General features: G+C 42.5%; 1 protein-coding gene across 9 annotated transcripts; it reads left to right on the top strand.

Moving 5' to 3' along the window:
* The first annotated feature begins 1566 nt into the window (after positions 1 to 1566).
* On the top strand, positions 1567 to 26518 carry LOC106587935 (troponin T, fast skeletal muscle isoforms). 9 transcript variants are annotated; one of them, XM_045689687.2, is made up of 15 exons: positions 1567 to 1671; positions 6341 to 6379; positions 7329 to 7342; positions 10315 to 10434; positions 13498 to 13515; positions 13946 to 13966; positions 14651 to 14669; positions 15184 to 15223; positions 15363 to 15479; positions 16721 to 16798; positions 17449 to 17562; positions 18824 to 18936; positions 19156 to 19246; positions 22041 to 22081; positions 24880 to 26518. In XM_045689687.2, the coding sequence occupies exons 2-15, from the start codon at positions 6360 to 6362 to the stop codon at positions 24914 to 24916; spliced, it is 843 nt and encodes a 280-aa protein (XP_045545643.1). In that variant the 5' UTR covers positions 1567 to 1671; positions 6341 to 6359; the 3' UTR covers positions 24917 to 26518. The 9 variants fall into 9 exon arrangements, with proteins under 9 accessions (XP_045545643.1, XP_045545642.1, XP_045545650.1 ...); XM_045689686.2 differs by having other exon boundaries at positions 10312 to 10434; XM_045689694.2 differs by lacking the exon at positions 13498 to 13515.
* The last annotated feature ends 704 nt before the right edge of the window (positions 26519 to 27222 follow it).

Below are 27222 nucleotides of genomic sequence, written 5' to 3'. Positions count from 1 at the left end.
GAAGGAGGAAGTTCCATATGATAGGCCGGCACGTCGGTGGGTGTGGTGTTGTGTAGAGGGGAAGGAGGAAGTTTCATATGATAGGCCGGCATGTCGGTGGCTGTGGTGTTGTGTAGAGGGGAAGGAGGAAGTTTCATATGATAGGCCGGCATGTCGGTGGCTGTGGTGTTGTGTAGAGGGGAAGGAGGAAGGAGGAAGTTCCATATGATAGGCCGGCATGTCGGTGGCTGTGGTGTTGTGTAGAGGGGAAGGAGGAAGTTCCATATGATAGGCCGGCATGTCGGTGGGTGTGTCCTCTTCTCTCTGAGGCCGTGATCAACTTTGTGAAAGGGTGCTGCAGCATGGCTGAGTACTATGCAGGTGCCTTGTCATGTAAACAGGTAAACAAATACAAATTAATATGAAAACACATCACATAAACATGAATATGTAAATTATCTAACATGAATATGTATTCATATGCAAATCGGGTTAGCAACATTCAGGTACAAATTAATAAGAAAATATATATACATATTTTTAAACATGCATGTAGACACAGTATAAATATGCAAAATATGTCACAAGATAAAGTTACACAGAAATTAATAAAGTTGTCAAAGCAAACATAATTTCATCACATTTACTTAGATAAAGAAATATCAAAATGCCTCCCAAAACATCCAATACCTGATATTATAATGTCTGGAAGACATGAAGTACATAGAAGAGTACAGGTACAGTATATCCAATACCTGATACTATAATGTCTGGAAGGCATGAAGTACATGGAAGAGTACAAGTACAGTATATCCAATACCTGATATTATAATGTCTGGAAGGCATGAAGTACATAGAAGAGTACAAGTACAGTATATCCAATACCTGATATTATAATGTCTGGAAGTCATGAAGTACATAGAAGAGTACAGGTACAGTATATCCAATACCTGATATTATAATGTCTGGAAGGCATGAAGTACATAGAAGAGTACAGGTACAGTATATCCAATACCTGATATTATAATGTCTGGAAGGCATGAAGTACATAGAAGAGTACAGGTACAGTATATCCAATACCTGGATCAAAATACTAGAATACGTAACATAATAACTAACTGGTTTGTAGTCTGTAAAGTACACCGTCCTCTCCTCTGCCATCCCATGACTGGACTCAGTAATGACTGCCAGACTGACTGACAGACTGACTGACAGACTGACTGACAGACTGACTGACAGAGTGTGTATTCCTGCTGGTAGAACACACAGGGGACATTGTCCGCATTCCAAGCCGCTGATGTATAAGCCTCTAAACTCCAGCAGGTTATGCCCAATGGGATCCCCATTACTCGTACACTCTATCAGTTCTGCTTCTGCTCACCACAAATATAGCACCAGACACATCTCAGCTGCTTCTTTCCACAACCAGAACCCCACTCCTTCTCTTATCCCTCCTTAGCCACCCCCCGACCCCCCACCTTTATCCATCTCCTTATTGAGGGTGTGAAGATGCCGCAGGCCCCCCTCGACTCCCCTACCTCACACTGTCAGACCCCAGCCAATGAGCAGCTTGACAAGATCAAATATCACTATAACACAAGGACTTATTTGATGAGAAGAGTTTGTAGAAGCCTTTACAGCCAGTCTCCCCATCCATCGCCAGGGAGTCTCACTTCTTTCAACTTGTCTGAGGTAAGAAAGAAAGATAGATAGAAAGACAAAGGGTTGGAGAAACACAACATTTCACTGTTTAAGAGTGATTGATTCCTGTGTTTTGAGTAAATTCCTGTTATTATAGAGGGTTTGTTAAATATTCCTGGGCAGGTATGTGCCACTGATACAGAGAGACAGACAGAGATGGATAAAGAGACAGTGATTTACGAGTCCAGGAAGAAGAAGCGGTCTCTCCCACTGTCACAGTAGATTTACCGTAGGAGAATCTATAGCCTATTAACGTATAGAACTGGAGACCAGGAAGAGGAAGTGGTCTCTCCTACTGTCACAGTAGATTTACCATAGGAGAATCTATAGCCTACTAACGTATAGAACTGGGACTGTCTTCTGGTTGTAATCTAAGCTGCTCCAGCCAGACTGCTGGGGGCATCTGAGGCCGGATGTTGGACCGTGGGACACGTCTCACAATTGCAAACATGTCAAAGTCTGAAAAAATGAAATAGTTCCGTTTCTTCTGTTTGGAGTTTGGTAGCATATCATTTTTAAGACAACAATTGTCATTAGACAACTTTAAATTGTTTAAATTGACCGAAAGGGAAAATAGATTTAGTCAATGCTTTCTAGATACAGGTCAATACAATACTTCTTTTCAAGGTGTTTTTATGTGTGTTTTGTGTAATTGAAAACTTTGGTGGACAATCCCTGGATGCTAAATCAAATCAAAATGTTTTTGTCACTTGGTTTGTAAACAGGTGTAGACTAACAGTGAAATGCTTACTGATGGGCCCTTTCCAACAGTGTAGAGAGGAACAACAGGTGTAGACTAACAGTGAAATGCTTACTGACGGGCCCTTCCCAACAGTGTAGAGAGGAACAACAGGTGTAGACTAACAGTGAAATACTTACTGACGGGCCCTTCCCAACAGTGTAGAGAGAAACAACAGGTGTAGACTAACAGTGAAATGCTTACTGACGGGCCCTTCCCAACAACGCAGAGAGAGAAAAATAGAAAAATAATAGCACAAAGAATAAATACAAAATTAGTAATGATAACTTGGCTATATACGCTGGGTAACAGTACTGAGTTGATGTGCAGGGGTACGAGGTAATAACTTGGCTATATAAGCTGGGTAACAGTACTGAGTTGATGTGCAGGGGTACGAGGTAATAACTTGGCTATATAAGCTGGGTAACAGTACTGAGTTGATGTGCAGAGGTACGAGGTAATAACCTGGCTATATACGCTGGGTAACAGTACTGAGTTGATGTGCAGGGGTACGAGGTAATAACCTGGCTATATACGCTGGGTAACAGTACTGAGTTGATGTGCAGGGGTACGAGGTAATAACTTGGCTATATAAGCTGGGTAACAGTACTGAGTTGATGTGCAGGGGTACGAGGTAATAACCTGGCTATATACGCTGGGTAACAGTACTGAGTTGATGTGCAGGGGTACGAGGTAATAACTTGGCTATATAAGCTGGGTAACAGTACTGAGTTGATGTGCAGGGGTACGAGGTAATAACTTGGCTATATACGCTGGGTAACAGTACTGAGTTGATGTGCAGGGGTACGAGGTAATAACTTGGCTATATAAGCTGGGTAACAGTACTGAGTTGATGTGCAGGGGTACGAGGTAATAACTTGGCTATATACGCTGGGTAACAGTACTGAGTTGATGTGCAGGGGTACGAGGTAATAACTTGGCTATATAAGCTGGGTAACAGTACTGAGTTGATGTGCAGGGGTACGAGGTAATAACTTGGCTATATAAGCTGGGTAACAGTACTGAGTTGATGTGCAGGGGTACGAGGTAATAACTTGGCTATATAAGCTGGGTAACAGTACTGAGTTGATGTGCAGGGGTACGAGGTAATAACCTGGCTATATACGCTGGGTAACAGTACTGAGTTGATGTGCAGGGGTACGAGGTAATAACTTGGCTATATAAGCTGGGTAACAGTACTGAGTTGATGTGCAGGGGTACGAGGTAATAACCTGGCTATATACGCTGGGTAACAGTACTGAGTTGATGTGCAGGGGTACGAGGTAATAACTTGGCTATATAAGCTGGGTAACAGTACCAAGTCATAAGAGGTAATAGAGGTAGATATGTACATACCGTATAGGTAGGGGTAAAGTAACTAGGCAACAGGATAGATAATAAACAGTAACAGCAACGTATTTGATTAGTCAAAAGAGTTAGTACAAAAAGGGTCAATGCAGATAGTCCAGGTAGCTATTTGGTTAACTATTTAACTGTTTAGCAGTCTTATGGCAGAGAGAACAGTCTATGATCTGGGTGGCTGGAGTCTATGACAATTTTTAGGGTCATTCTCTGACGTCTGGTATAGAGGTCCTGGATGGCAGGGAGCTGGACCCCAGTGACGTACTGGACCGAACGCACTACCGTCTGTAACGCCTTACGGTCGCAGTTGCCATACCAAGCGGTGATGCAGCCAGTCAAGATGCTCTCAATGGTGCAGCTGTAGAACATTTTGACGATCTGAGGGCCCATGACAAATCTTTTCAACCTCCTGATGGGAAAGAGGCGTTGTCGTGCCCTCTTCACAACTGTGTTGGTGTGTGTGGACCATGATGCTTTGTGATGTGGACATAGAGGAACTTGTAGCTTTCAACCCGCTCCACTACAGTCCCGTCGATGTGGATGGGGGCGTGCTCGGCCATCCGTTTCCTATAGTCCACGATCAGCTCCTTTGCGTTGCTGACATTAAGGGAGAGGCTGTTGTCCTGAAACACTGCCAGGTCACTCACCTCCTCCCTATAGACTGTCTCATCGTCATTGATGATCAGGCCTACCACCGTTGTGTTGTCATCAAACTTAAGGATGGTGTTGGAGTCGTGCGCGGCCACGCAGTTGTGCTGAACAGGGAATACAGGAGGGGACTAAGCACGCATCCCTGATGGTCTCCCAAGTTGAGGGTCAGCGTGGCGGATGTGTTGTTGCCTACCCTCACCACCCGGGGGGGCGGCCCATCAGGAAGTGGGTCCTTAGCTTAGTGTGATGAGCTTGGAGGGCACTATGGTGTTGAACGTTGAGCTGCAGTCAATGAACAGCATCCTCTTGTCCAGATGGAAGAAGGCAGTGTCGAGTGCAATAGAGATTGAGTCGTCTGTGGATCTGTTTGGGGGGGCGGTATGTGAATTGGAGTGTGTCCAAGGGTGTCTGGGATGATGATGTTGATGTGATCCATGCAAAAAGCCTTTTTCAAAGCATTTCATGGTTCCAGATGTGAGTGCTACGAGGCGATAGTCTGTTTAGACAGGTTACCATTGCTATAGTACAGTACAGTGTATTCTATCAAGTTCAAACAGCTATGGAGATACAGCTGCACTGAGTGTTCTAGACTGAGGGTTTTGGGTCAAAGGTTACATCCTTTGTCTAATTGACTTTAATCTCCTGTTGTCCCCAGGCGTTGTCCTGGAATTTACAACAACAACAAAAACTGCTCCCCTTAATTGTACCGCGGCATCATACCAGTATTACCAATTACAATGACGGCTTAGCGGTGAACAGCTGATAGCACGTTGACAGTCACAATGTCTGCAGGGCATACAGCTAAATGCTAAAGGGTAATACTGGACACCCCTGTGGTATCCCCCCTAACTCTGTGACCTTCTCAGGCTTTCTTATGCAAACCCAAGGAAATCTTCAGACGGGCACACGTACACACGGGCACCAACACACATACATATGTAGACGCCACACACACACACACACACACACACACACACACACACACACACACACACACACACACACACACACACACACACACACACACACACACACACACACACACACACACACACACACACACAAAAAAAAAAAAGGATAGATTTTCAACCAAATATTTTGATATTGTTTTTGTGTTTGTCTGGTGGAGGCTCGTCGTCATCGTCAACCAGTCTTTTATATCACAAGTTAACCAAACGAACCACAAAGGGTCAACCGAATCGTCTTGTCGAACCCAACCAATCAGGAAGGATCCTCAGACTTCTCCTTACCATCATCACTTATTCCTTCTTTGTTGTGATGAATGACCACGATGCCCAGATATGGAGAAAAGGAGAGGGGGATTTGGGAGCTATGTGGACAGAGAAGGTCTCAGCTGAGTCTGGGTAATAAGATCCTAAAAGACTATCCTGAAGGATATCTGCAGCTGTCCTGGACCACTAGGTGTGAAAGAACCCTCTTAGGACACTTATATATATCCACTGTATTAGAAATGAGAGTTGTTCCACGTCCTGTACAGCCGAGGGCTTTAGAGACCTGATGGAGGATGAGGAGATGTGTTAGCTAGTCGTCTTTACTACATGACACTAAGTTGTCCTTTCAGTGCACCTTTGGAAAGTTTTAACCTACAAATTATGTCAAAAGTTGTTGGAAGGATGTGAATAAAGAGGACATAACTTACCTCAGCAGTGTGTCGGTTAAGGCAGCCCCCCCCCCCCCCCCCCCCCCCCCGCACCTCTCTGATTCAGAGGAGTTGGGTTAAATGAGGAAGACACATTTAAGTTGAATGGATTCAGTTGTACAACTGACTAGGTATCCCCTTTCCCTTTCCTTGTATTACCCATGTATTCTCCTTCAGATGAAAGGGGGGAAAAATCCTACAATAAAATAATACATTTAAATAAAGAAACTTTCCTACTTTTCTTCCAGGTGTAAATCCACTGTCACCATGTCTGACACTGAGGAAGTGTAAGTATTCCCATTTTATGATTCATTTTATTCCTTAATTTCATTCATTTTATGATTGAGGGTTTAATTTCCTTGTTAGGATCATTAGCTACCAAATAATTTACAAGTGGGACTAAATACTAAGCAGGGTTGGTCCTGGTCAGTCCCTGGATGGGAGACCAGATGCTGCTGGAAGTGGTGTTGAAGGGCCAGTAGGTGGCACTCTTTCCTCTAGTCTAAAAAATAAAAAATATCCCAATGCCCCAGGGCAGTGATTGGGGACATTGCCCTGTGTAGGGTGCCGTCTTTAGGATGGGACATTAAATGGGTGTCCTGACTCTCTGAGGTCATTAAAGATCCCATGTCACTTATCGTAAGAGTAGGGGTGTTAACCCTGGTGTCCTGGCTAAATTCCCAATCTGGCCCTCAAACCATCATGGTCACCTAATAATCCCCAGTTTCCAATTGGCTCATTCATCCCCCTCCTCTCCCCTGTAACTATTCCCCAGGTTGTTGCTGTAAATGAGAACGTGTTCTCAGTCCACTTACCTGGTCAAATAACGGATAAAATAAATACAAATAAAAAATAATAATACATTTAAAAAATAAAATAATAATACATGTATTACATTTTGGTGCTATCAGTGGGACTGAGACATTTACAACCTGACCTCTGAGTATCTTGTCAGTAAATAATTGCCACTGGAGTGAAACAAGATAGGCATGAGGTTTATTGGTAGTAACATGAATTGTTACGGAGTCTAGTTGATAGGTAATCGACTAGCTGGGCTGTTCCCTGGACATTGGTGTCTGTCTTTACTATTTTATCCAACATATCATAATAAAACATTAATGTTTCATATATTTAGGTAGGATTAGAGATTTTAATTACTGTAGAGAGCTGTTTGTCTTATAACTCTAAGTTAAATGGGCCTGTTGATGCTAACTGTATGCTGTTTTTATTTTTCAGCGATCAGATCGAGGGTAAGTGGAAAATAACAAAACTACTTTGAAAAAAATCTACTCTTACTTTAATGATCAGTGACTCGTATCTCCACATTTAACCCATGGAACCCTGACCTGTTCACCGGACGTGCTTGTTGCACCCTCGACAACTACTATGATTATTATTATTTGACCATGCTGGTCATTTATGAACATTTTAACATTTTAACATCTTGACCATGTTCTGTTATAATATCCACCCTGCACAGCCAGAAGAGGACTGGCCACCCCTCATAGCCTGGTTCCTCTCTAGGTTTCTTCCTAGGTTTTTGGCCTTTCTAGGGAGTTTTTCCTAGGGAGTTTTTCCTAGCCACCGTGCTTCTTTCACATGCTTTGCTTGCTGTTTGGGGTTTTAGGCTGGGTTTCTGTACAGCACTTTGAGAATATCAGCTGATGTACGAAGGGCTATATACAAATAAATTTGATTTGATTTGATTTAAACAAGGTGGAGCTGAAGCCTTCTGTACGGCAGCATCCTCTATTCATAGAGCTGTGTCTCCCCCAACTGGGTTCACGAAGAACAGACAGATTGTGTCCATTCTCAACCAGTCTGTCCTCAACTCTATGTTTACTTTATAATCATGTAATAATACTGTTGTAAATAATACTGTTGTAAATACAGTGGTAAAGCCTGAACTTGTCTCTTTCACACTGTGTATCGGTAGTTGTGATAATAATTCAATATTTCTTCTAACCTTCTACAAGGGTTAAAGTCTGTCTATTTCTGTGCTGGTTTGGCTTGACTCAGTGAAAGATAATGTTTATATAACATTTTATATCATTAGCTTTGAGTTTCAAGTACATATTTTCAGGCAATGCGGTCCGCAATACAGGCCCATTGATCAGTGTTTAATTCTGGCAATTGTCTTTTACCTTTGAAGAAAGACAATTATGTCTTGCCATTTTGTCATTAATCCTGAAAGTATGTCAAAATCATATGCTGTATACCATCCTCCTAGACTGGACCCAGCCCTAAATGTTGGTATACTGTCCTGTCCTCCTAGACTGGATACAGCCCTAAATGTTGGTATACTGTCCTGTCCTCCTAGACTGGATACAGCCCTAGATGTTGGTATACTGTCCTGTCCTCCTAGACTGGATACAACCCTAGATGTTGGGATACTGTCCTCCTAGACTGGATACAACCCTAGATGCTGGTATACTATCCTGTCCTCCTAGACTGGATACAACCCTAGATGTTGGTATACTATCCTGTCCTCCTAGACTGGATACAGCCCTAGATGCTGGTATACTATCCTGTCCTCCTAGACTGGATACAGCCCTAGATGAGCCTTCAAGTGAAGATGTGTTATTATTTAGAGAATGCAAATTGTATATGCGTTTATATGTGGGTTCGAATAAATGTTTTTTGTCAAACTCACAAATAGCGTGTAATTTAGGCAGTCATGGAGGATAGTACACAGTATGAATGATCAGCATGATTCTGACTTGACCTGGGACATGGCTATGGACTCCTATAAAGCCATGTCTCAGGGCAAGGATTGGACCAATTTATGATCTAAGAAATGACATGTGTTTTTGTTTCACCATATTTATTTTGCGGAAACTGAAGACGAGGAAGGTAAAAAACAACAACAACAGACATTTTGGTTTCCATGGCGATGCCACTCTTACTAATTTGTCAACTCTTACCCTTAATCTGAAATGTGTTTGACAACGCCTTCTTTGCGAGGCTTTTTAATAGATTATTTGTGTGACTCAATAATTTATTACTAATTAACAACCGCTTTTGCTTACCCTCAAATATCTGTAATGTGGAGCTCATAAACATCTTAACTTCGCTGGAAAGCTAGCTTTGTGTGAAGTCAGATTCACACAACATTACTCATCTCATATGTGTATACTGTATTTTATACCATCTACTGCATCTTGCCTATGCCGCACAGCCATCACTCTTCCATATATTTATATGTACATATTCTTATTCCATCCCTTTACGTGTGTGTATAAGGTCGTTTTTGTGAAATTGTTAGATTACTTGTTAGATATTACTGCACTGTCGGAACTAGAAGCACAAGCATTTTGCTGCACTCGCATTAACATCTGCTAACCATGTATATGTGACCAATAACAATTTGATTTGATTTGATTCATGTCTGTTTTCACACAACAAAGCAAGCTTTTACATATACTCAGACCTTCAATGGTGCGCTCTGTTTCTCTGTTATAACTTGGTAACCAAAATTACATTACAGTATGCAGCCACACATAATGATACTCGTACAGCCTTCCCTGTATGTGAGCTTTGTGTACCAGTCCGTCAAGTGGAATTGAAAAACTTCTTGCTTTGTTTGTCCATGTGTCAACTGAATTCCCTAGATAATAAAGTCTGTCATTGTTGATCAAGCGTTTGTAAAAAAAAATCTCACAAAATCCCTGCTTGCTTATCATTTATCATAATTACGTTTGTTTTATCTGTGCGTAATCACGTTTGATTTATCAAACGGCTTGTCAAACACTTCTTAAGGGTGACTGTTCTGACAAATTTTCGACAACTTAAAGAATAAGGAAAAATGTGATTGGGCAATAAGGAATTCCACATTTTTTGGCATGTGACATGTTTTCAAACTCAGGTATCTCCGGTATGCAGAAAACCATCAATCATTCATAACGTATCATTTCACTTCATCTTATTAATGCTGTCTACCCATCTTTTTCCATCCATCTTTCCTCTCTTCTCTCATCCCTCTCTTTCTGTTCTTCTCAGCATCACTGCGCGCTGCACACACTCCAGCAGTACAGTACTGTCCTCTCCTCTCTTCTCTCATCCCTCCTTCTTAAACTGAAGTAATCTATTTTCATCCTATAACCTAACCGATTCTCTCTCCTCCTTCACGCGTTCATAAACGAATATCTAACCTCTCTCCGAAACCCTTCCTGTCCCTGGGTTCCCGCTGCATGCTGCGTGCTCTGCTGCGTATCCCAAGAAGAGGTAGTAGAAGTAGAGGTAGCCCCCGAGGCAGCCCCAGAGGAGGAGGTAGAGGAAGAGGAGGTAGAGGAGGAGGCAGAACCCGAGCCTGAGCCTGAGCCTGAGGTTGTAGAGGAGGAAGGTATGTGGTGTAGGGTATTCATTCATCCTTCCCTTGTGCAACCACACCTGTCCCCCAGGTAGACATAGATGAGACCTACTAATATAGTATATAGTCCCTCCTGATAGTGTCCAACCCCTGTCTCCACCTCAAACCCCTGAGGCACTAATGTTAACTGTTGAGCTACTGGAGGTACCTCCTCTTCATAACTGCCCACTATGAAGAAAGCATACTTCTATGGTCTATGGGAGGGGTGTCAAACATACTGGATCCCCTGTGAGCTGATTCATGGGAGTGGTTTGAGTACTGGGGGGGGGGGGGGGGGGGGGGGTACTGAACATGGCCCACGGGGCAAAATGAGTTTGACACCCCTGGTCAACGTACTGTATATCCACAGTCTACCATGTACTGTATATTAGTATTGTATATGCATAGTATACTATGTGTATTAGTACTGTGTATTCATAGTGCGGAATGTATATTGGTACTGCATACCCATAGTCTAGTATGTGTATTAGTTATAGCAACAGTACACGTTCATGTTCTTTCTCAAAGCACGCCTCTTCCTCACAGAGTGGCTTCAGCTGCTTCCTCTCAAACTGCTTCTTTAATATCACTAATCATGATCAATCCCAAATCCACCCCTAGGCCCTAGCCCCTCTGCACTTGGAGATCTGAGATGTGCCTAGACGGTGGTAGGAGCTAGGGGTTAATGAGGATGACATCTGAGATGTGCCTAGATGGTGGTAGGAACTAGAGGTTAATGAGGATGAGATCTGAGATGTGCCTAGACGGTGGTAGGAGCTAGGGGTTAATGAGGATGAGTTCTGAGCTGTACCTAGACGGTGGTAGGAGCTAGGGGTTAATGAGGATGAGATCTGAGCTGTACCTAGACGGTAGTAGGAGCTAGGAGTTAATGTGGATGACATCTGAGATGTGCCTAGACGGTGGTAGGAGCTAGGGGTTAATGAGGATGAGATCTGAGATGTACCTAGACGGTGGTAGGAGCTAGGGGTTAATGAGGAATGTGCTGTTAGATGTGCCTAGACGGTGGTAGAGGCTAGGGGTTAATGAGGATGAGATCTGAGATGTACCTAGACAGTGGTAGGAGCTAGGGGTTAATGAGGAATGTGGTGTTACATTTACATTTACATTTAAGTCATTTAGCAGACGCTCTTATCCAGAGCGACTTACAAATTGGTGCATTCACCTTATGATATCCAGTAGAACAATCACTTTACAATAGTGCATCTAAATCTTTTAAGGGGGGGGGGGGGGTTAGAAGGATTACTTTATCCTATCCTAGGTATTCCTTAAAGAGGTGGGGTTTCAGGTGTCTCCGGAAGGTGGTGATTGACTCCGCTGTCCTGGCGTCGTGAGGGAGCTTGTTCCACCATTGGGGTGCCAGAGCAGCGAACAGTTTTGACTGGGCTGAGCGGGAACTGTGCTTCCTCAGAGGTAGGGGGGCCAGCAGGCCAGAGGTGGATGAATGTGTTAGATGTGCCTAGACCGTGGTAGGAGCTAGGGGTTAATGAGGATGAGATCTGAGATGTACCTAGACAGGTGGTAGGAGCTAGGGGTTAATGAGGATGAGTTCTGAGATGTGCCTAGACAGTGGTAGGAGCTAGGGGTTAATGAGGAATGTGGTTTTAGATGTGCCTAGACCGTGGTAGGAGCTAGGGGTTAATGAGGATGAGATCTGAGATGTACCTAGATGGTGGTAGGAGCTAGGGGTTAATGAGGATGTGCTGTTAGATGCTGCAGATGCATAGTGCTTGTAGATGAATAGATACTATAGCCCTATCTGGGCATATTTACTAAACTAGTAAGGGTGCTAGCAACTAAAGCTAAACCAATGACTGCTATCTTCCATACTTACTGTATCACCTCATCGGGAGCTGCTATCTTCCATACTTACTGTATCACATCACCGGGAGCTGCTTCTCCCAGAATGCAACTGGAGAAAATATAATGAGCCCTTGATTTTGTAGTGCTCTAAACTTTCTGTATATGTTGGGAATGTATTAGAACCTGGAGGTTGCTTTCTAGAAATGTTTTGAATATGGCAAATGTATGAAAATGCTCAATGGAAGAAAGAAAGCTTCCATCATAAGTAACTGATTATTATATTTTAATCCTGCTCCACTGTAACCGGATTATTATATTTTAATCCTGCTCCAGAATAACCTGAATATTATCTTTTAATCCTGCTCCAAAATAACCTGATTATTATCTTTTAATCCTGCTCCAAAATAACCTGACTATTATATTTAAATCCTGCTCCAAAATAACCTGAATATTATCTTTTAATCCTGCTCCAAAATAACCTGACTATTATATTTAAATCCTGCTCCAAAATAACCTGATGACTTTATGTGAATTAAGGTCTTTTTTTCATCCATGCCCACCTCTGTTACTCTTCCTCAATCGTCCTAATTTCACCATTACAGAGATGATGTTGAGGAAGGTAGTCCCCCATTCCATGAACCTCATTATAGCTGTGTTTTTCATTACCGTAACGGCATGGATGAAGGATGTCCTTTCCGCATATAAAGGATCTTTCTTTGCCCCTTTTGAGATCTTGTCTGAAAAGCTTATTTTGTTAACCTATAAAGGAATGATTACAGGAATGATACAGAAAGTTGATCACTGTTACAACTTGCTTAGCTCTCACATTGGGGTGTTATTTAATATAATACTTTATATCAATTATATATTGTTATAGTTCATATTCATATTTACCTGTTTTCTTCAACTGTACTTCTGGCCACATTTACTGTAATTGATGGTGTATTACACTGGTCATAAACACCTCAATTTGGGTGAGTGAATGTTCTGCAGAGCAGTGCCTAGTTAACTGAAGTGTAGTGAATGTGCTAGCAGGCACCAGGGTTGTAAACTTCTGGGAACTTTCACAAAGTTTCCAGTTTTTTTTCTTCAGAAATCCCATTGGAAGATTTCTGGAACATTCCGGAACTTTTCAACCCTAGCAGGCACCGACAGCTTGTCCTGAGCTTATGTACAGTATATATCACTCATCATGATATCTATTCTGCTCTTGCTTTGGACGCTTGCTGCATGCAGAGGCCTATGAAGAGGAAGGTATGTGTATTCAAGTTCTTAAAGTTGTATGTGTACTTCTGATTGGACAGACTGCACTGTGTCAGTCTCCTCTCCCAGTTCAGGAGGTTTACGGTATCGCAAGACTGGAGAAAGAGACCATGTCCATGAGTCCATGTGCTCCAGCAGCAAAATACTGGCCAAATTTAGTCTCCTGCTAAATATATTTCCCCATACTCCCAACAAATGAATGAAAGTCAAGGCCTGAGTAATCTCAGAACCAAGAACCAAATCTCACGTGAATAGTCTGTCACGCGAAACTACAGTCTGAGTGGCCTTATGAGAAAGGTCAGCAAACAGACTTGTTGTGACAGCGTGAGAAAGGGTGACGGAATATGAAATGCTGCAGTGACTCCTATGTTCATGTCTGCTTTGTCTGCTTCTCTTCCTGCATGACATTCTGCCAAACCAGTCGAGGAAGGAGAACAAGATGGTACTTTGTATTTCTCTGACTGCAAGAGTGTTGCTGTTGCTTTGCTTGTGGTTTCTACCTGTTTGTGTGTGAAGGTCAAGCCAAAATCTAATCACAATGTCAACGATGTTTCACTATTTATTGACAATTCATTGTAATTTCTTATTTAATAATATTTCTACCACCAACTTGACTTTTGGAATAGAATTAACATGTATCATCCAAGTACAGAATTCAGTCTTGGATTGTAGAAAGAGTCTAATTCTGACAATGAAGTAGTTATAATGAAGAAAAAAAAGAGAATGGAACTCATAAATAGCATAGAGATCCTACATAGTAAATAGTAAGGTATTGTTCTTGTCCTACTCATCCTTACAAGCACCTATACTGTACATGTCTGTTATTATACATGTTATACAACTTTTTTCACTAACACATACCAAATTAACATTGTGAAATTGAAAGTAAAACCTACAAACGGTTTACTTTTCCTATTATAATAATAATTTGTTATTATTTTTACAAGTTAAAAGTAGCCTGAAACTGCGGCCCAGAGGTGTAACACCAAGTGTGTCCACACGGATATGTCCCCTTGATTAACTAAACCTCCATTTGGGTCTGTTGCTTGAGATCCTTGTCACTGTATGTGATATCTCTAACACTGTAACATATTCTTCCCCCTTTTACGATGTTCTTACTGAACAGAGGAGAAGCCCAAGTTCAAGTGAGTAGAAGTTATATCCAACATTCATGTCAAACCAACCAGTTCAAGCTGTGTATGTGTGTTCATCAGAGTTGGGATCAATTCAGTCCATTCAGGAAGTAAACTGAAATTCCAATTCCAATTGTCCTAATTGAAAAAACAAGTGAAGGAGGAATTGAACAAATTGGAATTGCTAGAATTTCAGGTTTACTTGGTGAATTGACTGAATTGAAATGGAATTGACTGGAAGTCCAGAACCCTGGCTTCCACATGTTTGTAACTCTGTAGCTTGTATACTAAATGTTTTATAAGGACAGAACCCTGGCTTCCACACGTTTGTAACCCTGTAGCTTGTATGCTAAATGTTTTATAAGGACAGAACCCTGGCTTCCACATGTTTGTAACCCTGTAGCTTGTATGCTAAATGTTTTATAAGGACAGAACCAACAGTGGCAACGCCAGAACCCGGTGAATTTTGCTGCGTTGTCCTAAAGCATTAGATATAACTTAAGTGGCATCTTTTGACATTCCATAGAGTCCCTAAGGTCCCTGATGGTGAGAAGGTGGACTTTGACGTAAGTACACTATAAATTCTTCTTCCTAAATCCTGTTTCATGAACTAAAACATCATTGGCCAAAAGAAAGCAACCGTTTAGGTTTGGTACAGTGATACTACACTTGAGGTAATCTCTCTCTAACTTTGTTGTTTAACAGGACCTCCATAAGAAGCGTCAGAACAAAGACCTGATTGAGCTGCAGGGGTTGATCGACGTCCACTTTGAGAACAGGAAGAAGGAGGAGGAGGAGCTTATTGCCCTCAAGTCCAGAATTGTGAGCTGTTATTACCTCGCCTTTACAGCTGTAAACACAGGTGTAAATACCAGGGTTTGGGATCAAATCCATTTAAATTGCAGACCATTCAGGAAGTACTCTGCAATTACAACTACAATTCTCTTCTATTCTTTTCAATTAGGAACATTTGGAATTGGAGTTGGAATTTGGTTAACGTTCTGAATTGACTGGAATTGTAACATGGGTCGTCTAAAGGAGACCAAGGCACAGCGTGTATAGTGCTCATATTTGACTTTTAATGAAGACACTTGAACAAAACAACACAACGACCGACAACAGTTCCGTAAGGTACACTTTGACAAAAAGGAAAACAACTACCCACACTCACACATGAAAACAGGCTGCCTAAGTATGGCTTCCAATCAGAGACAACGATAGACAGCTGCCTCTGATTGGAAACCATACCTGGCCAAAACATAGAAAACAAAAACATAGAAATAGAAATCTAGAAAACCCAACATAGAAACAGAAAACCAAAACCACCCAAAACACCCACCTGTCACGCCCTGACCACTCTACTATGGAAAATGACCTCTTACAAGGGTCAGGACGTGACAGGAATTGAAATGGATTTGACCCCAACCCTGGTAGAACCAAGTATAAATACAGGAGTAGAAACTATGCTTGACTTGCGGAATGGAGCCCAAACTAATAGATTGGTCGATGTTGATCTTTTGGGAATTTTGGCCTTCTGTCTTGAAGAACTTCTAGAACATGCTTTCTATCCTTTAGCCCAAGCAACAAGGTTACAGCAAACCATGTCTTCTGGTGGCAGACCTGTAAACAACCTATCTCTTAGCCCAAGTAACAAGGTTACAGTAAACCATGTCTTTTGGTAGCAGACCTGTAAACAACCTATCTCTAAGCCCAAGCAACAAGGTTACAGTAAACCATGTCTTTTGGTAGCAGACCTGTAAACAACCTATCTCTTAGGCACGGTAACAAGGTTACAGTAAACCATGCCTTCTGGTAGCAGACCTGTAAACAACCTATCTCTTAGCCCAAGTAACAAGGTTACAGTAAACCATGCCTTCTGGTAGCAGACCTGTAAACAACCTATCTCTTAGCCCAAGTAACAAGGTTACAGTAAACCATGTCTTCTGGTAGCAGACCTGTAAACAACCTATCTCTTAGCCCAAGTAACAAGGTTACAGTAAACCATGTCTTCTGGTGGCAGACCTGTAAACAGCTGTGTATGTGGTTCTATTCCTCTCCTCCAGGAGAAACGTAGGTCAGAGAGGGCCGAGATCCAGAGGGTACGCACAGAGAAGGACAAGGAACGCCAGGCCAGACGTGAGGTCTGTATAGCCTAAACTCTGCAAGCAAACACATGAATTCATTCAACATTTGGTTGCTTAACGTGGGTGTTGTGGTTGCTTAACGTGGGTGTTGTGGTTGCTTAACGTGGGTGCTGTGGTTACTTGACGTGGGTGTTGTGGTTGCTTAACGTGGGTGTTGTGGTTACTTGATGTGGGTGTTGTGGTTGCTTAACGTGGGTGTTGTTTCTTAACGTGGGTGTTGTGGTTACTTGATGTGGGTGTTGTGGTTGCTTAACGTGGGTGTTGTTTCTTAACATGGGTGTTGTGGTTGCTTAACGTGCGTGTTGTGGTTGCTTAATGTCGGTGTTGTGGTTACTTAACGTGGGTGTTGTGGTTACTTGACGTGGGTGTTGTGGTTGCTTAACGTGGGTGTTGTGGTTACTTGATGTGGGTGTTGTGGTTGCTTAACGTGGGTGTTGTTTCTTAACATGGGTGTTGTGGTTGCTTAACGTGGATGTTGTGGTTGCTTAACGTGGGTGTTGTGGTTGCTTAACGTGGATGTTGTGGTTGCTTAACGTGGGTGTTGTGGTTGCTTAACGTGGGTGTTGTGGTTGCTTAACGTGGGTGTTGTGGTTGCTTAACGTGGATGTTGTGGTTGCTTAACGTGGGTGTTGTGGTTGCTTGTACAGGAGGAGAGGCTGAAGAAGGAGGAGATGGATCAAAGGAGAAAGGCTGATGATGACGCTAAGAAGAAGTCAGCTCTGACCAACATGGGCTCCAGCTATAGCAGCTCCCTGCAGAAGGTCAGGTGACCTCCACACACAGCACGCTAAACACAAATCCAGGGCCTCTCAAAACACTCCTCGTTTCCTACATATTATTTTATTTCAATAGGCAAGTCAGTTAAGAGCAAATTCTTATTTACAATGAAGGCCTATCCCTGCCAAACCATAACCCGGACGACACTGGGCCAATTGTGCGCCACTCTATGGGACTCCCAATCACGGCCGGTTGTGACAGAGCCTGGAATTGAACCAGGGTCTGTAGTGTTGGCTCTAGCACTAATGTGCCGTGCCTTAGACCGCTGCGCCACTCGGGAGTACACTACCTTGTTCCCTACATATAGAGTGCACAACCTTGTTCCCTACATATAGAGTGCACAACCTTGTTCCCTACATATAGAGTGTACTACCTTGTTCCCTACATATAGAGTGTACTACCTTGTTCCCTACATATAGAGTGTACTACCTTGTTCCCTACATATAGAGTGTACTACCTTGTTCCCTACATATAGAGTGAACTACCTTGTTCCCTACATATAGAGTGTACTACCTTGTTCCCTACATATAGAGTGTACTACCTTGTTCCCTACATATAGAGTGTACTACCCTACATATAGAGTGCACTACCTTGTTCCCTACATATAGAGTGTACTACATTGTTCCCTACATATAGAGTGTACTACATTGTTCCCTACATATAGTGTACCTCTTTGTTAAACAAGGACCTATCTTCATCACAGCCAACCTGCTCTTTTGTAAAACACGTCTTAAGGTTTTTTAGTGGATGCATCAGTCCTAGTTGGGTCCATGAAACGACACGCATCATGTAACAACATAACAGGATTGGAAGATATGACAGACAGACGTCACATGATTGAAGTTACAGATTGTTTGTAATTATGAGCTGTAGCTCTGAACCTCTTGTTCAACACAGACCTAGATGAAATCTAAAATGGCCCCCCTTATATCCCATTACCTGACGACTCATCCTGAATTTAATTCCGTTGTTCTTTCGATCGTCCAAACATCTGTCTGAACCCGCCATCCTAGAAGTCGTTTGTGCTGACGTCAAAAACGACGTGATTCATTTATTCGTGTAGGCCAGCTCAGTCCCAACCATCGGTTTCTGGGACCAATCAGAACGGTCAGAATGTGTTCGCTTTCTCAAAGAGTCGAGGAGCAAAGCAGATCCAGAAGAAACATTAGCAGGTCGTGGCGTTGGGCCTGAGTGATGTGAATGGCAGCCAGGCTATATTCCCTATGTGCTCTGTCACCTCCCCAGGCTGACACTAAGAGAGGAGGTAAGAAGCAGACTGAGAGAGAGAAGAAGAAGAAGATCCTAGCGGAGCGACGCAAGCCTCTCAACATCGACCATCTGAACGAGGACAAGCTGAAGTAAGATTTTAGTTTCGGTGGGAGTGTGGATATGTTTCTGTGTTAGTAAAGGAGGCAGAGTCCTGAACCTGAGCAGCTTGACATAGTTGTAGAGGAACTAGAATGTTCCTTGTAGACATCTCTTGGACTATGAGAATACTTCATTTCCCTATTGTCATTTTCAGATCCCAGAAATGTGCAGTTTTTAACCCAACCTCCTGAATGTTCTGTCCTTTGCAGGGATAAGGCTAAGGATCTATGGGACTGGATGCACCAACTGGAGTCTGAGAAGTACGAACACATTGAGAAACTCAAGAGGCAGAAGTATGAGGTGAGGGATTTTTTACATTTACATTTTTAATGTGCTTCTTCCGCAAAGATACTATGCAAAATGAGCGTTATTATACATTAGGGTTGGAGTCAATTCGCCTTTCAATTAAGTATTCTTTTTTTATACAATAAAAAAATATATATATATTTTAGATTTTTTTCTCCCCACATAATTTAAAGGGTCAATCTGTAGTCGCTACATACACTACATGGCCAAAAGTATGTGGACACCTGCTCGTCAAACATCTCATTCCAAAATCATGGGCATTAATATGGAGTTGGTCCCCGCACTTTGCTGCTATAACAGCCTCCACTCTTCTGAGAAGGCTTTCCACTAGATGATGGAACATTGCTGTAGAGGCTTGCTTACATTCAGCCACAAGAGAATTAGTGAGGTCAGGCACTGGTTGGGCGATTAGGCCTGGCTCGCAGTCAGCGTTCCAATTCATCCCCAAAGGTGTTCGATGGGGTTGAGGTCAGGGCTTTGTGCAGGCCAGTCAAGATCTTCCACACCGATCTCGACAAACCATTTCTGTATGGCCATATTACAACGCATGTGCCATATTACAACGTGTGTGTTGTGATAATTGCGTCGTTTGCTGTTAATTCATATGCCTTGCGACGGTAATATCTAGGCGTAGTTTTTGATGGTAGGCCACTCTGGTAGGCCTAGGTTATGATCAAATAGCCGCAGTAGCCTACTTGACCACTGTCTGAAACTGTAACTTAAAACAGGTACAGCCTCACTTTTCACTGTAAATGCGCCCTGGAAGTTGCACAGAATATTCACAACGTTCAAGTTTGTCCTCAGCAGACCTGAAATTTGCTCAGTGCTGGAACATTGGGTGGGAGTACGCTTTGTTATTGTTATAATAATTAGAATAATTAGAATGTAAATGGTTCAGGGTCAATTTACTTTTGAATTCAGACAATTCGGGAAGTAAATTGAAATTAAAATGGCAATCAGCAATTGAAACAATAACAAAGTGCCCTCCCGCCCCTGTTTTGGTAAAAAGCTGTGCTATTGTGCTGTTACTTAATTTATTGACTACTGATTTATAATCAGAGGGTAAACGTGTTCTCTCATTCTGTAAGGAAGGACCTGATGGTTGTCGTTCAGACAGAAGGCCACTGATTTATAATCAGAGGGTAAAGGTGTTCTCTCATTCTGTAAGGAAGGATCTGACAGTTGTCGATTTTGCTCTTTTATTTACCTTTATTTAACTAGGCAAGTCAGTTAAGAACAAATTCTTATTTTCAATGACGGGGCAGAACAACAGATTTGTACCTTGTCAGCTCGGGGATTCGATCTTGCAACCTTTCGGTTACTAGTCGAACACTCTAACCACTAGGCTACCTGCCACCCCGGTCCCACTCTTAACCCATGATCACTTTCCCCTCCTTGTTAACAAATGAACCCGTTCAGCTCTGATGTCCTCCAGGTCAACACTATGTATGAGAGGGGAGGAGCTTAGTCAATTGAGTAATAAATAAAGACATGCTCCAAGGACAGGCCCTGGGTCAGTCGCAGCCATAGAGCTGCAGCCAGAGCCTAAAGAGTGCATGGTCTAAGGATAGGCCCTGGGTCATTCGCAGCCATAGAGCTGCAGCCAGAGCCTAAAGACTGCGTGGGTCTAAACACAGGTCCTGGGTCTGCAACAGACAGCCTAGGGAGTGTATGGTCTGGTCTAGTCTCTCTGCAGGGTCTGGATGCTTTAGAAGGACCATGCAAACCAAACCTCAACAGAGGCAGCAGTGTCTGCCCTCAGGTGAAAGAGGACAGGTCAAAGGTTAATAGTCAGAGGTGGCATCTTAGAAGGATCGGAACCTTTTTTAAATTTTCGCCTAAAATGACATACCCAAATCTAACTGCCTGTAGCTCAGGACCTGAAGAAAGGATATGCATATTATTGATGTCATTTGAAAGGAAATACTTTGAAGTTTGTGGAAATGTCAAATGAATGTAAGAGAATATAACACAATAGATCTGGTAAAAGAAAATACAAAGAAAAAACATGCACATTTTTTTTCCATTATCTTTGAAATGCAAGAGAAAGGTCACAATGTATTATTCCAGGTTAGGTGCAATTTCGAGTTTGGCCACTAGATGGCCAAAATCAAATGTGCCTAATTGGTTTATTGATACATTTTCAAGTACATAACTGTGCACTCTCCTCAAACAATATCATGGTATTATTTCACCGTAATAGCTACTGTAAATTGGACAGTGCAGTTAGATTAACAAGAATGCTTTCTTCCCATATCAGATATGTCTATGTCCTGGGAAATGTTATTGTTACTTACAACCTCATGCTAATCACATTAGCACACGTTAGCTGAACTAACCTGTGGGGGGACACAATCCCGTAGATGTTAATTGGGGAGGTAATTGTGGTAATTGCTGGAGTAGGATGGTTGGAATGGAATCAAATACATGAAACACATTGTTTGATGAAAGGTGTTTGATGCCATTTCTTTCGCTCCGTTCCGGTCATTATTAGTGTGAGCCGTCCTCCCCTCCTGTGATTTAATGACATCAGATCAACTACAACCCTTGTGAAGATATTGACTGTGCCGATCTAGACACTAGTATCCACTAGTGCTGTAGTGGGTACGTGTGTCGGTGAGAGTACTCTTGGTTGCCCACCTCAGACCAACAGTTCATTCCAACAGGACTGCTGCTGTCTCTTTAAAGTTGTCACTAATGACCCAGAGGTCAGGGGTCAAATGTAAGGCCCCTGGCAACCTCCCTGCTGCTTCTGATGGGTTTAAACACGCTCATGTGTTGTTTTCAGGTCATCTCTCTCAGAAATCGTATTGATGAGCTTCAGAAACAGTAAGTACTGCCTCTCACTCCTTCAGAATTCCTTCCTCTCCCAGTCATTGTTTGTGTCCCAAATGGAACCCTATTCCGAATATAGTGCACTACTTCTTTACCAGGAACCCATAGGGTTCTGATTTGGGACAAAAACCCACACTCTCTTCACTCCTCAGAGACAGACAGTATGATACTCTGATCTGATGCATGTCCTAATAATGACTAATGAAAGGCATTGTCATAACACTTTAATCCTGGTCAGAGTTAGAAGAGGGCTTGACAAAGAGTTGTGTTGGTCAACATTCTACGGCTCACTTCTGCAACACTAAGGCATGACTGTTGCACTAAGAAGCACACAAAATGTCCTTAGAACAGGTTTACAAGGCGGACATTTTGTTTTTGCAAAAAGGTAGGCCATTGCAAAACCTTGAAGTGTTGTGCGTAGTAAAAACATTAAAATAATTCCATTGCTGACCCCCTGAAACACCATCCACCTTACGAGACTAGCCAATAATGAGTGACTTATATCGACCGTACCACAGGAGAGGTATTTAACAACATTTCTCTACAGCCGTTCCATCACATTCTCATCATCATGTGATACAATAGTGAGAAGTACTGTAAAGTCCACATCAGAACCCTAGTTCTATACAGTATGGCTCTGTGTTGTTGTACATGTACTGCAAGGGCTGCTTCAGAGGCAAAGGAAGTGAGGCTCAACACTATAATATGTCAATAGGAAGTGAGGCTCAACACTATAATATGTCAATAGGAAGTGAGGCTCAACACCATAATATGTCAATAGGAAGTGAGTCTCAACACCATAATATGTCAATAGGAAGTGAGGCTCAACAGCATAATATGTCAACAGGAAGTACTTTCACCACATCATCCCCAGCTATTGGAAGTACTCGTGAAGAATTGAAAGTTTCACCACTTTCTCTTTCATTTGCCCAAGTATTCTTCAAGATTGATCAAAAGGGAACAAATTGCTCTTAACATTGGCCTACTAAACATTGTAGCCCACATTAATTTATTGCCTTAATTTCTTTGCCATCTGTCTGTCTGAGTCTGTGTGGATGAGTCTTTCTGTCTGAGTCTGGGTGGATGAGTCACGTGTGGAGAACTTTCATTCTTCAAGGATGACAAATAGTATACTTATAGTATTACTGTATATGGATCTCTCCCTGAGCTTGTTTGTCTCGATGGGATACTTTAATAGTTTGCCATCTGATATAACTGAGGTAAGTATGGCATTAGCTTGACATTGTATTGCAGCATGGTCAGTCAACTAAATCCAAATGTGTGAGTCTGACTAAAACTAGCTAACACTGGTCAAAATGACATCCACTGTGTTTTACAATAGCATACTGAACATGACATTTACTGTGTTTTACAATAGCATACTGAACATGACATTTACTGTGATTTACAATAGCATACTGAACATGAAATTTACTGTATTTTACAATAGCATACTGAACATGACATTTACTGTGTTTTACAATAGCATACTGAACATGACAGCCACTGTGTTTTACAATAGCATACTGAACATGACATTTACTGTGTTTTACAATAGCATACTGAACATGAAATTTACTGTATTTTACAATAGCATACTGAACATAACATCCACTGTGTTTTACAATAGCATACTGAACATGACATTCTCTGTGTTTTACAATAGCATACTGAACATGACAGCCACTCTGTTTTACAATAGCATACTGAACATAACATCCACTGTGTTTTACAATAGCATACTGAACATGACATTTACTGTGTTTTACAATAGCATACTGAACATGACAGCCACTGTGTTTTACAATAGCATACTGAACATGACATTTACTGTGTTTTACAATAGCATACTGAACATGAAATGTACTGTATTTCACAATAGCATACTGAACATAACATCCACTGTGTTTTACAATAGCATACTGAACATGACATTCACTGTGTTTTACAATAGCATACTGAACATGACAGCCACTCTGTTTTACAATAGCATACTGAACATGACAGCCACTGTGTTTTACAATAGCATACTGAACATGACATTTACTGTGATTTACAATAGCATACTGAACATGAAATGTACTGTATTTTACAATAGCATACTGAACATGACATTTACTGTGTTTTATAATAGCATACTGAACATGACAGCCACTGTGTTTTACAATAGCATACTGAACATGACATTTACTGTGTTTTACAATAGCATACTGAACATTACATTCACTGTGTTTTACAATAGCATACTGAACATGACATTTACTGTGTTTTACAATAGCATACTGAACATTACATTCACTGTGTTTTACAATAGCATACTGAACATGACATTTACTGTGTTTTACAATAGCATACTGAACATGACATTTACTGTATTTTACAATAGCATACTGAACATGACATTTACTGTATTTTACAATAGCATACTGAACATAACACTCTATCTAGGATAGCTTAAAGGTAGTCCAACATTTTGAACAAAGAATCAAATCAAACATAACTTATTTTTCCTTCTTTTAAAATACGATTTACTCTCACAGTAGTAATAACGTTGTATAAATAGTGCCTCCTGACCTCAGAATGAATGTTGGCCCATAGACTATTTTGGATATTCTAATTTACACATTGTATGTCATCCTAAACATGTAAATAAACCATACATTCTAACTATGGTTCACCAAGGGGACTATGTCATTGGCTGCTGTTTAAAGCCAATGCTTGCCACTAGAGGGCATTACCTACATAACAGAACAGGACCCCTAACGTGTGTTTGCACTGTTGGCGCATTGCAGCAGCAAGAAGGGAGCCGCAGCCCGCCGCCGAAAGTAAACTGCCCACCCGCAGAGGTCTCAGCACCGGCGTGCGTCCGCCATGCTGCCGGCTTCTGTACCGGCAGGGACAACTGCCTCTGCCCGCCACAGCCATCCAGACCCCGGCTAGACCCATGTCATGGAACCGACAAGTTGCACTGGATGTCCTACTGTCTGCTTTCGTGTTATGTGAATTATGTTGTCACAGTCCATTCTTCTCATGTCCTGTCCTCTCACAGCAGACTATGATTGGTTCTCATGTCCTATCCTCTCACACCGGACTGTTGTTAGCTTCTCATGTCCTGTCCTCTCACACCGGACTGTTGTTAGCTTCTCATGTCCTGTCCTCTCACACCGGACTGTTGTTAGCTTCTCATGTCCTGTCCTCTCACACCGGACTGTTGTTAGCTTCTCATGACCTGTCCTCTCACACCGGACTGTTGTTAGCTTCTCATGTCCTGTCCTCTCACACCGGACTGTTGTTAGGTTCTCATGTCCTGTCCTCTCAAACCGGACTGTTGTTAGCTTCTCACGTCCTGTCCTCTCACACCGGACTGTTGTTAGCTTCTCATGACCTGTCCTCTCACACCGGAGTGTTGTTAGCTTCTCATGTCCTGTCCTCTCACACCGGACTGCTGTTAGCTTCTCACGTCCTGTCCTCTCACAGCGGACTGTTGTTAGCTTCTCATGACCTGTCCTCTCACAGCGGACTGTTGTTAGCTTCTCATGACCTGTCCTCTCAAACCGGACTGTTGTTAGCTTCTCATGTCCTGTCCTCTCACACCGGACTGTTGTTAGCTTCTCATGACCTGTCCTCTCACAGCGGACTGTTGTTAGCTTCTCATGACCTGTCCTCTCACAGCGGACTGTTGTTAGCTTCTCATGTCCTGTCCTCTCACACCGGACTGTTGTTAGCTTCTCATGTCCTGTCCTCTCACAGCGGACTGTTGTTAGCTTCTCATGTCCTGTCCTCTCACAGCGGACTGTTGTTAGCTTCTCATGACCTGTCCTCTCACAGCGGAGTGTTGTTAGCTTCTCATGACCTGTCCTCTCACACCGGACTGTTGTTAGCTTCTCATGTCCTGTCCTCTCAAACCGGACTGTTGTTAGCTTCTCATGTCCTGTCCTCTCACACCGGACTGTTGTTAGCTTCTCATGACCTGTCCTCTCACAGCGGACTGTTGTTAGCTTCTCATGACCTGTCCTCTCACAGCGGACTGTTGTTAGCTTCTCATGTCCTGTCCTCTCACACCGGAATGTTGTTAGCTTCTCATGTCCTGTCCTCTCACAGCGGACTGTTGTTAGCTTCTCATGACCTGTCCTCTCACAGCGGACTGTTGTTAGCTTCTCATGACCTGTCCTCTCACACCGGACTGTTGTTAGCTTCTCATGTCCTGTCCTCTCACAGCGGACTGTTGTTAGCTTCTCATGTCCTGTCTTCTCACAGCGGACTGTTGTTAGCTTCTCATGTCCTGTCCTCTCACAGCGGACTGTTGTTAGCTTCTCATGTCCTGTCCTCTCAAACCGGACTGTTGTTAGCTTCTCATGTCCTGTCCTCTCACAGCGGACTGTTGTTAGCTTCTCATTGTGGTATTTTTTGTAAATAAAAAGAGTGACGCTTCATGTGTGTGTTGCTGTTATGTGTTAACTGTTCAGCACAATAATACACATCTTACTTACTTTAACATCGCGCATTGCAGTTTGGGTGGGCCTACTCTGGTGAAGCGACAGTAGCCTAACTCAGGTGGGCCTACTCTTGTGAAGCGACAGTAGCCTAACTCAGGTGGGCCTACTCTTGTGGGCCTACTCTGGTGAAGCGACAGTAGCCTAACTCAGGTGGGCCCACTCTTGTGAAGCGACAGTAGCCTAACTCAGGTGGGCCCACTCTTGTGAAGCGACAGTAGCCTAACTCAGGTGGGCCTACTCTTGTGAAGCGACAGTAGCCTAACTCAGGTGGGCCCACTCTTGTGAAGCGACAGTAGCCTAACTCAGGTGGGCCCACTCTTGTGAAGCGACAGTAGCCTAACTCAGGTGGGTTTACAAGTCTTCCATTTCGATATTTTATTTTCAAATAATATATTTTTTTTCTAAAATCCAGATATCCAAAATCAATATGTTGCCTATTGATAATTTCTCTATGAGAATTTGTAAGATCACTCACTGCAGGCTATCTGTAAAATCATAAACCTAGGTTTAATTACCCCTGAAATGGTAAAAATACTAATGGCATTTTTAAGTAGGCTTATTCGATAGACCTGACAGCGAAACATGTCAAAGAGGAAATACACGTTAGCAAAATGTCATCATGTATTCGATAAAAACAAA

This window comes from Salmo salar, chromosome 11, assembly GCF_965601325.2.
Source record: "Salmo salar chromosome 11, fSalSal1, whole genome shotgun sequence".
Lineage (NCBI taxonomy): Eukaryota > Metazoa > Chordata > Actinopteri > Salmoniformes > Salmonidae > Salmo > Salmo salar.
This window is presented reverse-complemented; position numbering and strand designations above follow the sequence as displayed.